Genomic DNA, 23,590 nt, shown 5'->3' with positions numbered 1-23,590 from the left:
AAGGAGACTCAGGAGAGGTGTTAGTGGGGCATTTAGAGAGGCACGGTGGGAAAGGAGGATAGAGAGGAGGAGAACAGAGCAGTAGAATCTTGGTTAATTAAACACTGAACATGCTGGGTGCTGCTGAGCCTGATACAATGCGCTCATATGGCCTTGGCTGTTCTGCACCAAAACAAATGAATCTACAGAAGAGAGAGGTTTGGAAATGCAGGGGAGGAAGTACAGAGAACATATGCATTTAAACAAAGATTTGCTATACTTTATCAACACTATTTTTGATTTTAGGCAACCCTATTGTAAAGTATGTTTAAAGGTGCACTATGTAGCTTTTCTGGTAAGAGTCCAGCAACAGGTTGTGTCCATGGTGATATACTGGAGAGACTGCTTTCCCTGGAATACACAACAGTGTGGTATTAAACTTGCTTATTATTGAATTCTTTACAATGAAACAGTACCTTGAAAAACATGTACAGGCTCACCTCTACACAAATCAGACCTGTAAATTGACTTGTTGCTTGTTTCCATGAAAATAGATAAGTTTAATATTGTATATAATATTCTTTATATATTGTATTGCTGTAAAAAAAATCCAGGCATAACAACAACATCTCCATGGTGACGAACTCTCCACCCGCAAAGTTACACAATGCACTTTTAAGTATTCTGTAGTTTACATATCCAAAATAAACCAGGACAGCTTTAGATGTTAAATAAGTGACTCATAGTTATAGTGTCTTGTAAATACATATCAGAACAGAATCAGGATTGAAAATGGACTGAACTGTGGAAAGATTATACTCAAATGAAGCAGGAGAAAGCCCTCCACCAGGCCAAATTAGGGTCAGCTTTGTAGAGATTCAAGCATACTCACAGTAAGGGAGCAATAAACATCCAAAATGAAAAAAAAGATTATGATACTGTTTTTTAGCTAAACAGCTCCCATGCTTTAACTAGGGCTGCTCTCCAGTTAGAAAAGAGGAGAACAAGCCCCACTACATTTATCATTCATTGTACACACATTTATTTTATTTTTTTTAATTGACTGGCTTTTCTGACTTAACTATTAACAAGTTAAGCATTTTGACTTTATTGAAGTCAGAAAAATGTTGAAAATACATAAAATATTTAAATGCTTACTACACCATAAAGCTACAGGTTGGGTTTAACATGTGTTTCCCCTGTCAAAGAGCACCCTCTGCTGGCCATTTAAGACACTGAATGTTGGTAAATGTCCTTGAAAGCAAAAAAAAAAAAAAAAAAAAGAAAGAAAGAAATGTGTTCTGGTTTGTGGACCTGGTTTGTGTATCAGCTAAAGTCATTATTTTATTGTAATGGGAGCAAAAACTGCCTACTGATATGTAAAATAATTCCCCTTAATGTTAAGTTGCCCAGTCACATGAACACTAAATCTAGACGTAAGATGTTCAAACTTTACTCATTATTTAGTAATTTAATTCAATTTGATTAATTGAATTTATAATAACAGTATTCACTCACCTCTGCAAATACCATGGAGCCTCCTTGGACTTAATAAAACAATTTAAATATATGTACTACATGGACCAGCTATGTCCATTATACCTGCCCTGTCATTGCAAAAATACACATGGAATTCATCACTTTCTAAATCCAAAAGAAAAGATCCAAAAGAAAGCAAGGAGTCTAAACATTTCTCTAAACCAAATACAAATGTTAGAAAAGGGCTGAGGCTCAGCTGCAGTCATTAGGTTCCTCCCTTTGGCGATGCACTAATGTAGTCAGGTTTTTAATATAATCACACTCTAAAACCTACGTCAGACTATTTTTACTGCATAGTATCTCCATGCCAATAGTATCACTTGAAAAACATTAAAATAATATACGATTACAGAATATGCAATTTATCATTGGATTACAAAATTTGGAACATGTTTAGAACTTTTCTTAGTTTAAAGATGTACTACGTAACTTTTCTGATGCAAGGTCTGCTAACTGAATATCACTATGTAGGTGTCATCTTTTTTGGTCTGGAATGTTCCAGTGTGGCATTAAACTTGGGCATTCCATTTATTTAATTACATGTGTTACAGAAAGAAAAGTTTAAAGCCATAGTATAATCAATTCTTGGAAAAGCAATAACATCTCCATCAAGGGAAGCAGGTGACAGGAGACCCTGTTACTTGAACATGATAAAATCATTTTGTATCGAGTTGTTTTTTTGTTTGGTTGGGTTTTTTTTTTTGTTTGTTTGTTTTTTTTTTACTTTTTAGTAAACTTCCTGAATTATAATTTTATTCGACAAACTTTGGAGTGAAAAGTAACTTAAAATTTGGTAGCGATTTTTGCAGGGAGGCTTTCCACCTGTTGCTGTAAAGCCTCCCAGAGAATCAGTGCAGTGTTGACTTGCATATGAGATTTTAGCAGCAGAACTTTTCTCAAATTCTTCATTAAAATTAATGGAATTACTGGAATAAACCGGAAGTGCCACCACAACAAAAGTGCAGTTTAGAGGTAAAAGAACGGGCCAAATAAAGTCAACAGTTAAAGAAGGCTGGAAGGTGATCACATCATACATTAGTGACAACCTCCCTGTTGTTGTGTCACTTGGCAAGACACTTCATCTACTTCACTTACTAGTTATGGCTCTACTTATTACTATTGCCAAGTAAACTGATAATTTTTTTCTCACCTTGTTCTTATGCATGAGGGAAAAACATGCCTTAACAAAAACATATATTCTTAAATAAATATCTTTTATTTGACACCACAGCCCATTACATACATGACATCCTTTTCTCAATTTGTGTGAACAGGAATTCAATCTTAAAGGTCTGACATAACAAAATTAATGCTTGTGAGCTTAAAGTCATGATATAGTGTTGTTAAATCATCAAAAACATACCTGGAGTAGTGTTTTGTTTTATTCACAAGTTTGAGTAATCCTGCATTATTAGTTTGTCTACATCTCCAAAGCTCAAAACACTCTGTACCACCTTGTGATGTCATGAAGCCGCAGTTTTTAAGTTATCAGCTACCTTTCAAATTTAACTGAGTAGAGATGGGAAATTCCTGGCCTGTAATCATCCAAATGATTCTAGTGAAGGTGTATGGAGTTTACGGACACAGTGGAGCACTTCTTGCATTACTACATGACATCACAAGGTGAGTGTTTTCAGTCTGTGAGAAGAATACAACCTAAATATGCAGGGTGTTAAACATGTGTGTGTATGTGTTAAACATGTGTGAATGAAACTAAATAACTCCAGGTATGTTTGTGATGAGGAAACATTAGAACATAGATCAGAAAACAGTGCAATATGGGCCCTTTAACCTCAAAAAAGAACAAGACTCAAAATGTAGTGTGAACAATGCTTATTAATAAACTCAGGACAATCCCCACCATTTTAACCATGAATAAAATAAATACATTAATGCCATATGTCCATATCGTACCCTGAGCTGATCCAAACTGCCCCACCCTTCTCTCTCCATTGTATCAGTGGGGTGGACAGCCTTGCATGCCCATGCTAGCTCACAGGCCACAGTACCGTCCGTAAGGCCACCATTTAGGATCCGGGGTCTGCTCCTGATGCATTGTGGGTAGGAGGCTTGTGATTGGTCCCACACGTCAACAGGGGGCAGAGCTGAGGAGGCAAACTCTCCAGTGCAGGTGTGTAGTTCTTAGAGGTCTAGCTCCACACCAGAGCTTTGGAGTGAGAGGAGTTGAGTTGCACGTTTTCATAGCTGTCCCCATTTCCCTTGACACAAAAATACAAAAGATGGTCAGTACACATGCATTTTTACTTTTGTTTTTAGGGTAACATTCTCAAGTCAAAGTATTTCGACTTGATTCAAATGCTTGACAAAAGTTTTCATTACAAGCAAAAGTGAAAAAGTGATGGAATATCTAACGTGACATCATGAGAACACTTAAAATACTTATTGTGCTAATGTCTACTATACAGTATAATCCATGTCACTCGTGGATCATTATGTTATATTGGTTATATTTTTGACATTTTAAATTGCAATATTTATCTAAAACAATTTGATAAAAGAAACAAATCCACTGATGTCTGTGTCAGAAAATTGCAGTGTCTTAAGAGGTATTTGGAGTCAGTTCCTGCCTGCCCCCTGTCACCTTAAACGTCATGACAACAAAGCTCATGACAACAAACTCATAGTTTGTGCAAATGCCCTCTGGGAGATGATATGTCACCCCACAACAAAAGACCAACTGCTACGCTAAATATTTTATTCTGTCTGCCATAAAGCTTTTAAATGGAAAGTAAATTTGCCATTGTGTCCCTGTTGCACTGAGGTTTGAATGTATGGCTTGTGTTGTATGTATTCGATTTTCTTTTTATTATTTATGGATTGTGCACGACTAGAGATGTGTGAACTGAATTGCCCTTTGGGATTAATAGAATTGTTGACTTATTGTTCAATCAGTCAATCAGTCAAAGCGCCACATGCTGTCAGCCCATCCCATGGATAGCTGAGGATCACGCTACGTGGCTAAACGTTATGCAGCGTTGCCAACTAAAATAAAATTGGAGAACGAAATAAATAGAGTAGTGGGCGTGTTCATTTGCTTCTTTTAAACTGTTTGTAGTGGTCTAAACGTATTCCATAATTTCCTAATACATTCATAGCCTCCTTCATAAACAGTTTTACTAGCATGTGCATTGCTCAAGGCACCAGCATTATTTCCTAGTTCATGGAGGATAAAAATGTTTTATAAGCATTTTATTACACAGTGCACCTTGAAGAAATAAGTTTTTGCATTTATTTGCCTATTATTTGAATATAGAATTTACACAGTATTTACATGAATACTCAATAGGTAAAATCCACCAGCAAAGGTAGTTCTAAGGAGTGGCCCTCCTGACAGGTTGGCCCAGTGACATTGAAAGGGTGGGTCAAATGCAACCTGAACTTTACCTTAGCGTTTAATGTTTTTGTTACTGCACAACAGAAAGATACATTTTACACATCCTGTTACTTACACTTCATTACTTTATTTTACTTTTACCCCCACTACTTGCAGTACAACATACATAAGCAAAACAACATACATAACCAATGTTCTACCCAGCATAAATAAATAATTATAGTCAGGTTTTCCAAAGAATACCTTGGATGCCAAAGCCTTGAGTTTCCCAATGAGTGAGGGCTTGGAATAGAGCACCTCGTCCTCCATCTCTCCCTCTGTTTCTCCTTCCATCATGGCACAACTGTCTGCTCCAGGCAGCTCACACTCTTTATTGGCCGACATCACCAGACGCGAATACTTGTACTCCAGTCTGGAAGTAATATACACAATCAGCATATAATGCCAACAGGACGTCAAGCAACCATTACTTTATTGTTTAGTTTTTTTTTCACTCTAGAATGTGATGATGTCAGATGGGGGCAAGAGCCAGTTTTCCCTATTGATTAACACTGAACATTGGGATGAAATATCCAAAAAGTAAAAGCACAAATATTGAATATTGAATATTAGCGACTAGACACAAGAAATCCTTTTTTTTTTGTTTAATGCTTTTTTAAATGTTTACTTTTAGCTGCCCCACATATGTATTAAGCATTACTGGCCTATTGAATGTGGTGGTATCATCTGAAACCCAATACTTTGATGAGCTTGGCAAATTCATTTAGGAAACAAATGAACTATAAATGTATAAAATGTTGTGTTCACTTTAAAAACAATTGAATCCATGCATCCATTTTACCAAGGGCAATGCTTTTGGATAACATGTAATTACAGTTCTTCAAGTACTGAAATTATATTTGTGAAGCAATCCAGCAATCCAAATTATGTGCATTAATTACCGGATTATGTGAGATTTTCAAGCTTCCATTTTGATCAGAACATAAACTGATAAAGTACCTCTTGTTTTTTTTCCAAAAGTAGCAGGTGAGGGAGACCAGGAGTAGAGCCGTGAGCACGCCCAGGCCTCCTCCAAGCTGCACCCACATCTCTACACTTTCGCAGGGGACGATCCTCTTCTGAGGCAAGCTCACCCCGCCCACACACACCCGGGGCTCTCTCCACACAGACACCAACTCCTGGCCACAACAAGACATTTAGCCTAACATGATCATTTGGAGTATTGTGGTCCAGGTGGGTAGTACTCAATCACATTTACTTTTTTATTGAGTAAAAGCCTGGGTCTTGGGTAAAACTTTATACATGACAAAAGCAAGAAATTATTTTTAACATTTATGTTTCTTACACCCCTCTTTCAAATATGATTTACTTTCGATTCCCTGTCAGATTACATCAAATTATAAATCACATGCTACATCCAGGCAGTTAATTAAAAAAGTAGTTCCCACAAATACCTTTTTACTCTTTCTTTTATTATTTCTTAGATCACTACTTCGTACTTCTACTTGAGCAACATTTTTTCTCTGCCCACCTCTATTTAATTTTTACCGTTATTAACCTCATGGTATCGCATTACCCAATGGTTTATTTCTTCAAGATCTGTTGCTGCCTGGGGATATCTTTCCTATATCATAATACTTTATTAGACCTTATGCAAGGAAGAACCAGCAGCACCCAACAACAATATGGCTGGACAGAAGAAGAAGGGCATCTGGTGTAAAAATGTATGTAAGCATATAGGCAGTACCTGTTGTCCCCCTTTGCAGGCACCCTCTATCTGGTGGTAGTCGTGGGCAGAGCAGACGGGGCAGGCGGAGGAGCTCTGCCATAAGAAGTGGAAGGTGCAGCCATCACACGTCCCAGCAGGACACTGACTGTATAGGATAAGAGGACAGGGAGATCAGAATTATCATTGTGCAACAACAAACAGCTCTAACAGTATGTGCCTTTAAAAACACTGCCATGAAATAATGAACTGGGTCAGCCAATATCAGGACCAAATCAAGAGTAAAGATGGCTTAACTAAAGAGACAGAACTAATTCTAGGACAATACTCAACCAGATCTAAACCAGGACTGAACCAGGACTGAACCAGGACTGAACCAGGACTGAACCAGGGCTGAACCAGGGCTGAACCAGGGCTGAACCAGGGCTGAACCAGGGCTGAACCAGGGCTGAACCAGGGCTGAACCAGGGCTGAACCAGGGCTGAACCAGGGCTGAACCAGGGCTGAACCAGGACTGAACCAGGACTGAACCAGGACTGAACCAGGACTGAACAGAATAATTTCAGAACTATTCCAGGACTAAACTAGAACTATTGTTATAGCTGCTCCAGGACTAAAACATCAGCAGTACCTGGGCACAGAGATCTCTCCTTTAGCGCTCTTGTCTGGGTTACAGCGGAGTTGAACCACCACCCGCCGGCCAGCAGCACAGGAAGATGTGGCCTCTGAAGACCTGTGTCAAGAATAAATTAATGACAAAAACAAAAATAATAAACTCTACAAGCTACAAAAAAGGTTGAATTAAAAAGTATTAGTAATACTATTGATAAATAAATCGTGGATCCTTTTCCTGGTAGGATAGTTTATCTTATCTAACCTGTAGTAGAAGTTGACATCAGGCACTTTGTTGGGGGCCTCTGGAAAATGGTCTAGTCGGGCTGTGATGTCCCCCAGTGTGCTCTCTACTGTGGCTCCTGTTCATACACACACACAAGGGAACAAATGGGGGTTTATTCTGAACAAATACAGTTTATAATCTGAACTAACTGTACATTCAACCATGTAGTTAAATGGTTTGGTTGGAGCAAGCTTTTGTGAAGTGTGCGAATAAAATGGCAACTGACCCAGGAAGGTGTCTGCCAGTGTGACGGACTGAGAGGAGAGGGAGGTGTGGAAGCCTCGCCCACTGGCCGGGATGATAGTTGATTGACAAATGAAGGCCTGAACATAAGTGCTCCCCTCAGGTTTGCCTCCCTGAGACTCGTATAGAGACAGATCTGTCACATTGTCTTTGCATTCAGCCAGCTGAGGAGAGAGAAGAGCGATTGTTTAGATGATACTATTAACATTATTATGTATCTAAGGTATTAAAGCATAGGGAATCTATTAAATGGCAACCTCCTGGATCTAAATGCATAAAAAAAAACAGGGAATTTGCTAAAACTGCTCAAATCTGAACTTTTTTTTTTTTTTTGGTACATACAAAAAAATGAATAACAAACCTGCCCTCCACACAGGCTGATGTTGAACAGGTGGTAGTACTTGGTTCCTTTGGAGGTGAAGCTGGGGCCGTTCATGAGGGCCTCCACAGGCCCGAGGGGCCTCAGAATGTACGTCCTGCTCATGTTTCCCTCAGTGTGAGTGAAGAGACAGTCACTGTAGCAACGGCTGTGGTCCTGAGCACAGCACAAGCCAGGCAAAAGCACAGAAAGTAAGGGACATCATTTGATGCACTTTTTGACATCTGTTATTCAGATTTTTTTATAAAGTATGGACAAAAGTACCACAAAGTTGAGCTGTAAATAATTATTTTTGCAGACTGCCTAGACTAGTATTCACCTATGAACCACTATGTAACCTACCTGGACAACTGAGGATTATATAGATATAAGGCCACATGGCAATATAAAAGAAAGTACTACTTCAATATTAAAAATCACATTCTGTTGCATAAAGAAAGTTTTAATTTTATCATTGTGGTATCATAATCAGTATTGAGTATTGAGTCTATTTCTTAAACAAGTCTGAATTTTTTGCATCATGACAACACTTGTCAATAGTCTACATAGCAGAAGTGTTCTGCATTTGGCCAACATTAAAATTATGCCCTGATTAAAATGTTAATTTATTATCCCACACACTAGTGCTAGTATTTTTAATGATACCTTGTCGCTCTTGCTCCCTGGTCCACAGGGCTGGCAGGCGTCCGGCCCAGGGGTAGCATGGGGGAGCAGGTAGGTGTTGGGAGGACACTCGGTGCACTGACTGGTCTCAGGGTGGATGTAGTGCCCAGGAGGACAGGGCACACAGGCCGAGCTAGAGGAGGAGGGCTGGGGACTCAGGGAGCTCAAGGCACAGGCACGGCACCGTGAGGACACTCCGTCTATGGCATTACTCACAGTGATGGAGTAGATCCTGGCCACGTCGTTCACATAGAGACGAGACTGTGGGGTGTACAAAAGGCTTGGGTTACACTAGGGCTGAATCATAGACCGTATATATGAATGGCCATAGCTAACACACTAGCCGCTGCATTCCAAATACGTGTGCACAGGAGGCTTTTCCAGCTCCTTCTGACCCTGGCTCCAATTGACTTACATTAGGATCTTGTCCTCCCTCTTTCTGTAACTGCTGCTGTGAGCCTTGTCATTTTGGTCTTAAAATGTTCATATTAACCCACTCCAAATTATCCTGAATTTTTTATTCCGCTATTTTATTCCTGAATCAAGATCTGCACATAACTAACATAAAGTTAACAACTAAATGCCTAAACCTTGTCTGACATGGTTTAAAACAGGACTGAACCAGGTCTAAATCAAAGTTTAAGATTAAACTAATCTAACCATAACCCAGGAGGACTAAACTGGGATCAATATGGACCTCAGAATTTCAAGTTGTGTGTATGGTCAGAGCTGTTGTTATGACATCTTCTTTTCAGAATAAAACTTCTTATCGACTAGCACTACAATAAAACACTGAATACAGGAATCATTTCTATCATTTGCACAAAACACTTGGACTGATAAGATTTTGCACAAAAAGATTTTGTACTTGCAAAGCAATGCAAAAATGTTACATATCAAAATTGTGGCTTATTTGCAATGAAAATGGGGAAGTAAGTATTTCAGTGAAGCAAAAACTATTACTTCAAGAAGTATTACCCAAGTTCTTGCAAAACGTATGGTCTGATAAAGGAGTAGAAGTACAAGCAAAATTATCCCAAACCAAAGCTAAGCAAACAGTAGCACCCTGTATCTGCTGAACACACGACCAAAGACCTGAATGTGTTTGTTTAGTGATAAGTGAGCTTCAGACCAGCACCACCTCAGTCTTATCAGTCCCATTCAAACACAGTGTAATACTAGGAGTGGTAGTATATCCAGCCCCAGGGTTCCAATATGGCTGCCTGTTTTCATGAATGGGCCGAGCACATTGCTGTGTGGTACTTGTTTTGCCTTTATGAGCTAGGTACATCCAGTGCCGGGGAGTAGAGATGCGCGGATGGGCTATTTTTTCATCCGCAACCGCAACATAAAACTCATCATCCGCCCGCTGTCCATTTTGCACCGAAGGTTTTCAAAACCGCACCCGCCTGCCATCCGCCGATTGATTTTAGATTTTAGAACAATCATACAGCAAACAAACTAAGGAGCCTCGATAAAAATGCAAACTCTATAGCTCATTCATTCCAAAATTCGCTCAGCGTGTATGTTCGCATTCTTAATTGTCCGTAACAACTCCAGACTTACCTGGTTTTCTTGCGCAGCTAATTAATTGACAACGTTTTTCAACTAGGCTATTTTTGAACCTTCTTGCCTTCGTGTTGGATGTTGTTACATTCTGAACATTCTGCCATTGCCCGATGTTATTTCAAGTCATAGCCTCACTCCATCGGTCTTTCTTTAAGTTTTAAATACCCCGAGTGGCAGTCTACGCTATAATGTCTGCGTGTTTTAAAATATATCTGATATCAAAACAAAACAAAAAAAAAGCATAACTAAATAAATATGGCCCTATAGCCACTTACGTGTTGGCAAACAGCTGAAATAAATTAGAAATAATAAAATAAACTGCATATATGTGCCTCGTAAACCTTAGGCATCAATAACCTGACACAACCTTAACCTTCAGAACATAAAAACGAGGTCAAATGGGCTAATTAAGGATATGACGTACACTTCATACTACAAGCATAGACAATGACACTCGTCTTTTCAGATGTAGGTAACTAACAATAACTTTTTTTTTTTTTTTTTTTTTTTTTTAGTAGTTAAACCGCCACCCGCCCGAATTTAATTAAAATATAATTTTTCGTCACGTCATCTGCCCGACCCGCGGATTAACCGCGGATACCGTGGTTGTAACCACAATCCGCGCATCTCTACTGTGGAGCCCACTAACTATGTGCAGTAGTTTTTCGCTGCAGTATCAATGGACTGGCCACTTGCAACAGGTTTCAACTAGTAATATTCTATTACATTTTGAATAGGGCCATGTAGCAGGTGAGGGTTGGGGCTTACCTCTGAGGGCTGGTTGGTCCTCTGAAAGGCCCAGGTGTAAGATACAGATGCATTCTGGGTCATCACATGGGAGTAGGTACGTCTGGTCTGGGTTTTGGACCAGGACTCCACTACAGTCGTACTTTTACGGTTTATGTCCTGAACAAAGGAAAACAGAAAAACAATAGAATAACATAATAAAACAGAGAATAAATGTACTTTAAAATAATTGTTTTTATTTCTTTAATTCTTTTAGACATAGAAAGAACATGCAAACTCCACACAGAAAGGCCCCATCCCACTCAGGAGTCGAACACAGGACCTTCTTGCTGTGAGGGGAAAGCGCTAACTGCTACAACTGATACTTTTTTCAAATTTTTTTCAAATTTCGAATTTAAATGTGCAGTTTCCTTTAGTAATTTAGCAAATATGCTTGGCAAATATGGGCAAAGAAAAATGTCTGAACTGTTGAGAATTTTGGTGGCTGATATTGATATTAAGGGAATCACAAATCAGTCTCTATGGTTTGTGTTTTAACTCTTCCTAGATTACACATTTGATGCATTGTAGACTCCTCCTCACCATCATGAAGTAGAGCTCACAGTCGGCACTGCACAATGTCTCAAACTCAAATGTGATGCGGCCGTACTCTGAGGCCGACTGCCCCGACATTGACGTAGGAAGTCTGCAGGACAAGGTCATAATAAACTATTAATTACAGTACACTGTTACATAAATGATGAAGAGATGGAGAGTTGATATTGACAGAAGAGGTATTATTATCAACACAGAACCAAAAAACAGAACCAAAAGAAAAATGGAAATGACAACATTGTCTGTAAATACGCCATCAAGGAAACTTAACTCATGGAGATGAATAGATAAGTAAAATATGAACTACACTGGACAGTGGATATGTTTGAGCAAAATAGGTCTTCTATAAGCAGATCTTGAGTCCAAAATAAGTCAGCTGTGAACTGTTTGTGCCCATTTATAAAGTGTTTTTTCTGAGTATCAGGAACAGCGTGATAGCATACTAGTTTTTGTTAAAAGTGTGGATATTAGGATGCTCTAGAATGCTTAAGGCAAGTGACAAATAAGCATTTGGACGACTGTAACTTTAATCTCATAACATTGCCTTGTGATAGTGACCTAAAAGTAATGTTCCAGTCCTTATTTAAAAGGTATGGTGACTCTGTAGTTGTTTTCAGGCTGGTCAGAACAGTGCCGGTGCAGGTTCCCACACCAGTTCCACTGGGAACCAAAGTGCTCACTGGTGAACGACCCGCATTCATACTATTTACGGGAACCCGCGTCAACGACAGAGGGTATGGATTTACCATCAAATAAAAAGGCCATATGAAAATGGATGTCACAGAAAGGAAAATAACAATCATGGATCGCATCATCAACACCAACGAGCGTATGTACTTATACAAGTCATTTTTTATGCGCGCCAAGCTCTGCTACAACATCAATCTGCTGTGGAGAAGACGGCGGCGATGCCGAATACAAAGATATAATCTTATCAGGCAAACACGGATACATGCAAAACGAACAGTACGTAATAGTTTTTGTAGGCTTAAAACTTTTAATTTAATACATGATAGTTTCAATTGCTTTTGTTTGTTTATTTTACCACGTGTGACCCGGATGAACGTGCTGACGTCTTCTGTGTTATCGCGGTTCGCTTAGAAAAAACAAGTTTTACTTGGTTCCCATTGGGAACCAACTTTTCGGTTCCCGAGCACTCTGATTTCCAGCATGAACACGTGAGTCGGTTCAAGATTAGGTGCAGGAACCGGAACTGGCACAGTTCTCTGTCGGCCTGAAAACGCCTTGTGAAGGCCATTTTAAATTGATCCATCTGAATGACTCACTGTGTTTATTGTTTGGACACTGTAAGTCATCTCTGGCACTAGTTTAATTTTAACGCCATGTAAACACAAAGCAGCACACAGGGCGCTGAACTCACTTAAAGCCTGGAATGCGGATGTTGAGGAGGAGATAGTCGTTGTCCGAAGCTCCAGCTCCGCTCTGGACATACCCCCCAGCAGTCTCCCAGCCTGACACACACAGAGGCACACACACGTTAGGGTTCCATGTTTCTTTGGGACATTACATTGTCTTGTCCTGGCAACTGATCCTAACCTTAACCATAGTAACTACTTGCCAAATCTTCCAAAATAAAAGCCTGTGTTTGGAAGCAATGTGGTTGTTTCTGCTGCACTGAAGAATACAGGAAAACAAGAGTGCTTAAGTGATACATAATCTGATCACACACCGTTCATCAGGTCACACTTGGAGTTTCCCACGTTGAAACAGGTGGACTTCATGTTTGGAGGCAGGACATTCCACCATTTAAACTCGTACCCCGGGGTGGGCTCTGTGCCGGCGGGACACTTCATACAAGCTGGGGAAGATAGACAGGAAAAAGTCAATTCTGATATATATTTTAGTTTAGGTCTATAAATTTGATCTGGTCCTGTTCCAAGTCCTGTTTCTAGTCCTATTCCAAGTCCTGTTCCAGCCCTGATTTAGTCCAGTCCCAGTTTCATCCAGTCGAGGTTTCGTCCAGGTCCAGGTCCAGGTCCAGGTCCAGTTCCAGGTCTAGTCCAGGTTAAGCCCCGTCTTGGTCCCTGTGTAACTCTAGAACAGGCTCTGTTCAGGCCTCATTTATATAGGATATAGCCTTGGTTTAGTCCTTTTTCTTAAGCAAAATAGAAGTGGAAGTCTGCCAGTAGCTTACGTTTCATCCCATCCGAGTAGGTTCCCGAGGGGCAGGGGGAGCAGGTGGCTGTGTCGTTGCTATAGAAACCGGGGTTACACGGAGGGCAATTCTCACGCTCCCCACCAGGAGGCAGACTCACAGCTCCAGGGACATCTTCCAGGCAGATCTTTGGCTCCATCCACTTATACACCACCTGGGTCTATAGAGGAGTCACAAAGGGGAGTTTTGTCAGTTAGACAGAAGACGTACTAGACCCAAGACGGCAGCTGAGGTGTACCTTTCCTTCGTGATCGCAGGTTGTGTGGAGCTGAAAGTAGTCCTTTTTGGAACAAGGAAGTCTGACTTTGCACTTAGATGATCCCTCAGCTTTGAAATAAACAAAGACATGTTTTAAAGGAACTATATGTAAGAATTTTATTTAAAATTTTATAAACTTGACCCATCTGTGTCCCCATATACATATTCAAACTTGTATTGATAACAGTTGTTTCTAATTCTGATTTATTCTTTATTACAAAAACATTGGACATGATGAACATGTTGTTCATGTTATAATTTGTGTTTTGTATATAAAATAATTGTTTAAAAAAAATTTGGCAGTTGCAAAGAATGAAATGAAATGCCGCTATAAAAAACTAACTAAAACTAAAAAACTATAAAATTGCCTGAGAAAGCGCTATTCTTATTTTCACTGAATAAAAATTCTGAGCTGTAAATCATTGAACCAAATGAACTAAAACACTTCACATATAAACTTTACAGTAGTTGTACTGTAATGTATTGTGTGTAATGTATGTAATGTTTCATTAATATCATAGTGTTATTATATTATACTCAGAAGAAAAAAAGACATGAGATTTTTTTTTTCCGAGTCTTAAAATGTATCAAAATCGAATCGACATTGTTACCCATGTATTGCGATACGTATTAAATTATGGGAAAACTGTATAGTTGCATCCCTAGTAGCCTAAAAGGTACTCCTAGGTGGTGAAAGGTTTGAGAACCTCTGACATAACATACGAGTAGAGTAATACCTGCATAGTGGGTGGTGGTGTTACAGGGGGTGCAGGAGCTGGCCCCGTGCCCAGAGAAGGTGTCCCGTGGGCAGGCTTCACACGCAGATGACCCTGGCACTCGACTGAATGTGCCTGGTTTGCAGGGGAAGCACTCGGAGGTGTAGGCCACTCCTGAGGAAAGAGTTCACAGTGAGCAGAGCAAACACTATTACTTCAGTATAATATTGTTTAGATGCATGTTATGTTATATATGCAGTACAAACCAGACCTTCTATTTGGATGTTCTTCAGAAACACCGGCTTGACCACCTTGCTGCCCATTACCACTCCACCCGTCCTCCAGTACAAGATGTTGGTTCCAGATTTCAGGTTCACCTTAAAAGTTTAAGACATATAAATGTAAAAAGAGTTATCGTTTTGCAAATAATCTGGTGTGTCTCCTGCAGCACTATGATGGGCAATGGCACTGGATTGGCCCCAGTGGCAAAAGAGAGATCCTTCGATTAAAGCATTCAGGAACTTCTTTAATGCCAGTGGAGCCAATCCAAGAGTAGGCCTCCCCTGAGCTGTCAGTCTGTCAGCAGCAGGAGGAACAGGCAGCTCCAGGAAGTATGCTGCATAAACAGGCTGGCAGTGGTTCAAATGGCCAGTAGTTTTCCATCAGTGAGAATCAGGATTATTTAAAAACAGCCCACAAGTATAGTATTTCCTCCCATTCTCTGCTGGTTGTGGTGGTAACCAAATCAAAAGGAGCAAATAGTGAGACGAAATACTCCTGCTGTAGTGTGTGAGACACCTAGATTTTATACCGTGTCAGACTCTTAAATCTTACAGTGTGAGCTGCCTGGGCCTTACCGTGTGAGATGCCCATTCTCCGTGGCTGGTGAGCTTGAGCCATTTGGTGTCAGCCGTTTGGTCCATCTCCTGACACTGGTCATTCTGAATCTACAACACACAGTCATACAGTCAGTACCAGTGCAAGGCAGTTCATCCAACATCCAATACTAGCAGGATATTTTCCAACCAGGGAAAGAACCACCACCAGGGATACAGCAGGACCTTTTGTAGATTTTTGTGTCAGATGCCCTTGCTTTTGCGATGTACCATCCACATTACATTGACTGGTATGGACAACGAGGTGATCGGCATGGTGTTTGTACATTGTTCAAATGCGTAGATTTTTTTCTTTGCAGACAAAAGACAAGATACTTGTAATGCTCAAGATGATTCTAAAACTGTTGAGGAAAGATCAAATTTTGATATATAAGGAACAGTGTAATTGGTATCCCCTCTTCAAATTCCACCCCTGCAGCCACATAATTGTAATCAGAAACACCAGTCTATTATAGTGTCATATAGTACTTGAAATTGCAATGACCACTGAAGGGCGCACACACAAGCTGCATTTTGACCTAATTTGCACTAAAATATCCAATAAAAAAAGAACCATAAAAAATGCTATTAACATGCCACACATACTTGTAGAAAAAGGGGTTTAGTTCAGTTCTTTAAAGGATGCCCTTACAACAATAAAGGTGATAGTAAGAGAACTCACAAAGAACTGGAAGAGCAGGTTGTGGTCCGGATACTGGTACTCAAAGCTGACCGAGCCCTGTTTCTTCAGGTGCACGGCGTAGATCAGAGACACGGTGCACTCGTCTCTGCTCGACTCCAAGTATGTCCCCTGTGGCAGCCACGTGGAACTGCAAGGACAAATGGCAGAATGAGTAATCTGATAGCTTTTTACCGTTTTGTGTGTACATTAATATAAAAGGAGATACAAAATTATCTTTTAACTATGGTAAATTTTGAACCATTAGTGTAATATGGCCAATTGCCAAGCCTCTAATTTATCTGTTTTAAAACACTTTAATCCTCACTAGGGTACCTAATACATGCTCAAAATGAAAGCGGCTTTACAGCAAGACAGTTTTCAAAGAAAGTCCATTTTGTCATGTATTTGTAATATTTTTTTTTACTTCTAATTGTGTTACTTCTCTACGGTTGTTTATTACTAGTTGCCTGGATGATGTTATGTCTATGAAGCTTATCAGTCCCATCCACTTCAAAGCCCGGCCAGATTCCGGGAGTCAGTTTCCCTTTTTAGACAATACAATCACAATGATGATGATTAATCAGGAGAGATAGGATGAGACAATATACAATTTTTTATAACTCAGTTCAGAATTTCAGCTTGACAATTTTTTATTTATTTCATTTTATAGTTTTTCTATCATTGTTGCAGTGCTTTTTGGTATTATAGGTTACTCAGCAAAGTTAACCCCTTTTATATTCAAGGCAAATGTAATAAAAATATAAGGGGAAAAAAACTCATGCTCATTTTCCTCTTGTGTACTCAACCTTGTGGAAATTTGGTCTCACGAGATCTTGTGGCATGAGGTCTTGTCCCATCCCTACTAACCAGCTATGTGCTAATAAAAAAATTGTAAAAAGACATTTGTTTGTAGCAAATATATATGCTAAATATTTTCATGGTTTAAGACTTTTGGTCAGTTACCACAGTGATGATTAGCCCCTAGGAAGATTCACAGGTCTCATATTCATTTATTGAGCACTTTGTCATGTTAAAAGGGTCACAGACAAATATGTACCTGTTGCAGCTGAGGTTGTCAGGCGTGTGCGTGCTGCTGTCCCCAGAGGAGGCCACACTGCTGAAGCCTGAGGGCAGACTGTCCCACTGGTCAAACCTCACCCCACTGCCCAGAGAGAAGCTCCCAGCAGCACAGGGGGTACACTCCTGAGCAGACATCTCCAAGAACTGTCCAGCCTGGCATGAGAACGCTATACAGACACAATCACAATCACAACAATGTATTCTGTACATAATGGAGTAGGGTCGTCAAAAGTACTAAAGTATCGGTGTCAAATCTAGATACTCATTTGAACAAGTATCAATATTAAATAGTTTTAGAATGATCTTGAGCTGTAAAATACCACATGGACTAGTATAAACAAATGGATACTATGGATCCTAACAGGGAGAGTGAGGGATTATGGAGATAAGGCTACATGGTAAGTACTACATTTTAATGTTGAAAACAACATTTTATTGTCTAAATACAGTGTTTATTTTTTGTTTTTTGTTTTTTTTATTATCATTGTGTCATCAGAATTGGTATTAAGTACTGAATCTACTCCTTGGTATCAAGTTTAAAATTTTAGTATCATGAAAACACTATAATGGTGTCAGATCTTCCATCTATTGTGTAATAAATTTTATCACTACTGCACCTTTGAGTCCACTCCTTGTTAGACAAGAAAGCGTATTGCTCAGGGTGTTTTTAGAATAATTTATATTCATGCAATGTCAAAACCTTAATGCCTTTCTGTGGAACATCCCAGGTGAAGAATGACTCCATCAGCAAATTTATATAGTGAACCTTTAATTAGTAATAATGGGTATGTCTGATGCACATGGTGATGGTGATGGTGGGAAATTTAGCACATACCATAATCAAAACAACTATTTGACAAATCAGAATATTGTCTGTAATAATAGGAAAAGGGGGGAAATAACATGTCTGTAATATTCTAATATAAGTATATAAAGTAATATTTGTGCTTAGTGGAGTCCATTCACCTTTCATGCAATACATGATCAAGACATTTACAGACACATTTTTGATAGATTGTAAAACTATTATTGGATAATTGTAATCACCATTACTACACGCATGAAACAAAAGGCGGAACTCTGATAAGTGCCTTCTCTCTCAGGACAAATGAGTAATTAACATTTTAATGCATCACAAATATGTGGTAATGCACATTATCACCTCGGTTTGATAATTACCATTTGAAAGAACTTGCTGCTACAATAACAGATTAATATCGGCCCCTACCCGACATCTGATCTCTTTTACATTGTTAAATTCCACAATGTGGACACAGTCTGTTGTGGAAATGTCTCTTTCAAAATAGGAACATGTTTTGCAAGTCTAACATACTTCTTCATGACCATGACAACCACTGACCCAAACCAGAGACCTCAAGTTTCCACAAAGTATGACAAAGTGTGAAGAAACCTGATTATTTTTAAAGACATCTGAGTCTCTATATCGAGTTTTTTATTCTACCATGGCATCATCATCATCATCAGTCTGCATCTGCATCTTCTGCAAAATTACTTTCCAGCTTCCTCATAGTTTAGAGTAACCTGCAGTACACTGAAACAGGAAGAAGGAAAAGACTTGTGTCCAAACAGCAAAGGCTGTCAAAGGTGCTGTGTCCATGATCACAAACATAATGGCCACAAATCTGTTCGGTTCTTTTTAAACCAGGTCAGTTTAAGTTGTGAGTTTCTGGTTGCCTTCTTCCCAAAACCACACTAAAAAGGGTTCATATTAGGCTATTTTCTATTCTGTGTTATAATGTTGTTTCCTCATCAAACAAACCTAGTTATGTTGTTTGTTTGTTGTTTGTTTCTTTCACACATGTTTAACACAAATCCTGCACATTTAGGTTGAGTTCTTTTCTCAAACTGAAAACACTGTTCAACCTTGTGATGGCATGTGGTGATACAGGAAATGCTTCACTGTGTTTTTAAACTCCATACACCTTCACTAGAATTATTTGAAAGATTTCAGCCCATGAATTGCCAATCTTTACAGGTAAAGGTAAAAGGTAGCTGTTAACTTGAAAATTATGGCTTCATGACATCACAAGGTGGAAAAGAGCATTTTGAGCTTTGGAGATGTAGACAGACAAATAATAGATTACCTGTACTCAGAAATGTGAAGCAAAACAACTCTGCTACAACTATCATGTAACAACATTTTAATATGTTATGTTTAATATTTCACATAATACAGGAACTTTAAATAATAAATAAATTCCTACAGGAGATACTATAGGAATTTTTAGGTCAGTTTGGTCTCTCAACAACATAGAAGCTTTCATGTGGTGTGCTGTGTGTTTTTTTGTTTTTTTCCTTAGACTTACTACACTCAGTGCCTTTGACGGGGTTGGGCAGTCCGGAGCAGGAGCCTGGACTCTGGGGGATGGCCACTCTCCAGCGCACCCCCGTACTGTCACATTCGGTGTACTCGTAGTAGTAATCAACCTGGAGACACAACAACACGTAGTCATGGTGATGGAGACAAGCACACAGCCAGTCAGAGGCAGAGACGGGTCAACACACAACAGGCTCTTTGACATGAGCAGCTGTCATTCACCATTAGAATTACAATAGTGAAAAACACAAGAGGGTTAGTGCTAGATTAGTTTTAATTCAGACCTGGTTTAGTCTTTGCTTAGTCCTGATTTGGACTTGATAAATCTGGTTTAATTCTGGTATACTCACAGCCTTCATACAGCAGTGTCCTGCTTCAGGTTTACTCCCGATTCAGTCCTAATTTAGTTTTGAAATAAGTAGTGGTAATAATAATAAGTGGTAGTACTGGTTTAGTCCCAAGTAGACCTATTCAGTCTTGGTTTAGTCTTTATTTAGTCCTGGTTTTGACCTGATGAATCTGGTTTAATCTTGGTTTAGTCCCTTCCTACTGTTGTGTCCTTCTTCACCAATCTAGTCCTGGTTCAGTCCTCATTCAGCAAAAAAAGTTTGGATTATTTTCTTTTTTTCTTCATTTTTTTAACATTGAAAGCAGAACTGAAATACTGTATATGTTGGTATTGGTATAAAAATTAAACAAAACCATATTTTCATCTACTTTACTTTAAACTCATAGACAGGTGACTGAGGACTGAGGGTCTACAGTGGCTTGTTCAGTCCAGTCACTCGTGTTATCTCCTGAGGCGCTCTTGTATATGACACATTCCGTCACCATGGTGATGTTACCATGAGGGAGGGGGGGTGCCACAAACCAGGAAGAGCTCCAAAACCACAAAATCACATTACAATTTTAAATGTATAAAGAAACATGATATAATATTGATTTTTGGTCTTGGTTCAATCCTGGTTAAATCCTGGTTCAATCTCGGCTGGGTGATATACTTTAATATGGGAGTTCAATTTGGTGAAAAACATAATTGAAAATCTCTCTATTTACCAGTCAAACTGTGTAAAAATTCATTCAAAAAGGACTAAATAAAAGCACAAATAAGTAATTTTAAAATATATTTTGTTTTTCTCCTTCCAATATGGATACTGCATTGGGGCTGTATTTTTTCTGATAAAAAAAAAACTCAAACTTGCAATAAACTGAATCTTCCATGACTCCTGAGTCTGCAGCGGGAGACTGACAGTTGACATGACAGCAGATGTACTTGTGCTGGCAGCTCGCAGACGTGTGGCGCCTGGGGTCGTGTGACACTTCTGATAAAGACGAGGAGCAGCCAACTGTTTCACCACAAGAGCAGTGATTCACTATAATTATGCAAATGTCTTCTCTGCCTTCAAAATTATGCCTGGTAACTTACTAGTATCTATAGTACAGTATTAAGACAGAGACTTATCAGTTAGAAGTAGGATTGAAATGATTTGGGGAAAATATCTAATTGTGATTGTGCATTGTAATTAGACTTGTTTTAATAATAGTTTTCTGTAGAGTGGTCACATTATAAATGCTTTCTGAAAAATTGACAAAAAGACCACTGATAAACTAATACAAAAATCACATTTTAGAACCTGTTTGTACAGATCTAAACAGGGTTAGCCATTTTTAAGCAGAATAAGACAGGATATTTTGCCGTTTGTGGAGGAAACTATAAAAATTGCAGCCTTTGCAGGACCAAAGCTAAACCATGTTCAGACCATGACTTAACCAGGAATTTATCAGGGCTAAACTAACACTAAATAAGACTAAATCTGTACCACAAAACCAATAAAATTATGCAGCGCATTTTGTATATTAAAAAATAAATAAGTAAATCAATACTGAAATCTTGCCAGCAGAAGTCAACGTATGATTGAAGAGGATTGATACCGCATGAATGAAGGGGTGCAATTTCAATTTGTACAAATCTCTCTACATTTTCTGATTATTTTTGAAGTTGACCATGTGTAAGCAAGCCTAGTTTATGCAGCACAAATGTTAGACCTCTAACCCAAATACTGCAAATGTACCATTCCCATTAATGTGCAGGAGCAGTGGATTTACTCCAAGCTCCCTCTCCACCCTAGAGGAGCACCAACCACCCTGTGGAAACTCAGTACAGACCTTTGCATCTAGTAGACAGGCAAAATCTGACTTTTATAAACTGTTCCATGAGGATTAAGGTTGGCTTACTTAAAGCTGTATTGTGATTGATTCATACATGTTTGAGTACCGTAATCCTGTATTGTCCTGCATTATATTAATTTGCTTGATTGCTCAGAAATTTTTTTCACTTACCCCTTATGTCTGCCCAGTTCCCTCTCCCTTCCTCCCAGCTTGTTTTACTAAGTAGACTCTGGGACATACATGTAAAGTTAAAAAATATTGGGCAACTATATCTTATCAATAAAAATAAACAAATGAAATTAAACCATAGTCCCATTTCAAGTACAAAGTTGTTTTAGGTCAAATTTGAGTTTTACTTTACAATAAATTATGTTACAGTTTATTGGTAAGTACTAGAAAAAGCATAATGTCTGCTTTACGTCAGTATCTAAATTGAGAGAAAGCTGAACTACTTGTACAAATGAGGTAAAACAAATCCAAATCACATCTCCCTTTAACTATGCCATAACTGAGTGTCAGTCCTGTCCTTATCTGGGCCTGAGAGGCTGAGGAGGTGTTACATTGAGCCTGACCAGAGGAAGGAAAGACTGGAGCAGACAGGAACCAGATAACACTCTCTACAGTCAAGTTCAACACTCCCCTGGTCACCACTCATACCGTAGCCTGCAAATTGTTCACAAAAATCTAGGTATTTGTTTATGGTATTTGTTACATCACTAGTTTTCAGGTTAATATGATTATTGTAGTACTGTAGTAGTGGTAGTCTTTTCATAGCTAGTTTTAAACAACTTCTGGAATCATTGTGTGGTCCAATCCTTAGTCCTGCCTTAGTCCTGCCTTAGTCCTGCCTTAGTCCTGCTTTAGTCCTGCTTTAGTCCTGCTTTAGTCCTGCTTTAGATAATAAAGACTTAATCTTTATTTACTCATAGGGTTTGGTCCTTGTAAGCCTTAGTTAAGTACTGGTTTAATTTTTAGTTTCTTGGTTAAATCCAGTTCTAGTCCAGGTTTAGCACAGATTTAGTCAAGATTTTATCCTTGAGCTTTGGATCTAGTTCAGGACTGCTTTCGTCTCGATTAAGTCCTGGTTTAGTCTTGATTTTGTCCCGTTTTAGAACCATTTTGGATGTAGCCCTTCCCTTGAGGCTAAATATTTGCTTTTGATAACTGATAAGATCCTACACAACTCCATCAATCATTGTCAGTACCTGAAAACAATTGTATATCAGCAATTTTGACCACTACAACCATGACGCACTGCCAATTTCGTATATTACGCACTAGTCGTAAATGCGTAAACGTTCATTTGGCTAATTCCGCGTTGATCCAATGTAGCATCTTACCTCGGTGCACTGGCGCTGTTCGCTGGCTCCGAGGTTCAGGAGGTAGCAGAGGATGAGGAGGGTGAGGGACCGCATTTTGAACCATGGAAAGCCAAACGATTACGCACGACTTTGGAGACGGTCGGTGGTGTGGTGTGGATGAAGACTGAAGCCGGGCGGTGAAGCACAAAAGACGACTGCCCACACCGATCCTCCTCGGCAGATTGTGATTCCCAGAGCCACCTGCGATTATCCTCAGGAGCGCTCCCTGCTCCTCCACGCGCA

The 23,590-nt window shown here is 39.2% G+C and overlaps 1 protein-coding gene across 1 annotated transcript; it reads right to left on the bottom strand.

Annotated features, from left to right (window-relative positions):
* Positions 1-2,737: 2,737 nt before the first annotated feature.
* Positions 2,738-23,582, bottom strand: elapor2a (endosome-lysosome associated apoptosis and autophagy regulator family member 2a). Its single transcript, XM_020934731.2, has 22 exons — positions 23,327-23,582; positions 19,807-19,927; positions 17,457-17,646; positions 16,400-16,547; positions 15,700-15,789; positions 15,114-15,219; positions 14,864-15,016; positions 14,107-14,195; positions 13,848-14,028; positions 13,383-13,511; positions 13,074-13,164; positions 11,681-11,783; positions 11,120-11,257; positions 8,765-9,043; positions 8,102-8,275; positions 7,724-7,904; positions 7,477-7,573; positions 7,231-7,332; positions 6,621-6,747; positions 5,873-6,051; positions 5,117-5,285; positions 2,738-3,737 (listed from the first exon to the last, which is right to left on the bottom strand). Exons 1-22 carry the CDS (start codon positions 23,399-23,401, stop codon positions 3,669-3,671), a joined length of 2,991 nt encoding a protein of 996 aa, XP_020790390.1. The 5' UTR covers positions 23,402-23,582; the 3' UTR covers positions 2,738-3,668.
* Positions 23,583-23,590: the final 8 nt, after the last annotated feature.

This window comes from Boleophthalmus pectinirostris, unplaced genomic scaffold (genome assembly GCF_026225935.1).
Source record: "Boleophthalmus pectinirostris isolate CB_2022bp ecotype Guang Dong unplaced genomic scaffold, ASM2622593v1 HiC_scaffold_2, whole genome shotgun sequence".
Taxonomy (NCBI): domain Eukaryota; kingdom Metazoa; phylum Chordata; class Actinopteri; order Gobiiformes; family Gobiidae; genus Boleophthalmus; species Boleophthalmus pectinirostris.
Note: the sequence above shows the minus strand (reverse complement) of the source record. Positions and strands in the feature narration are given on the sequence as shown.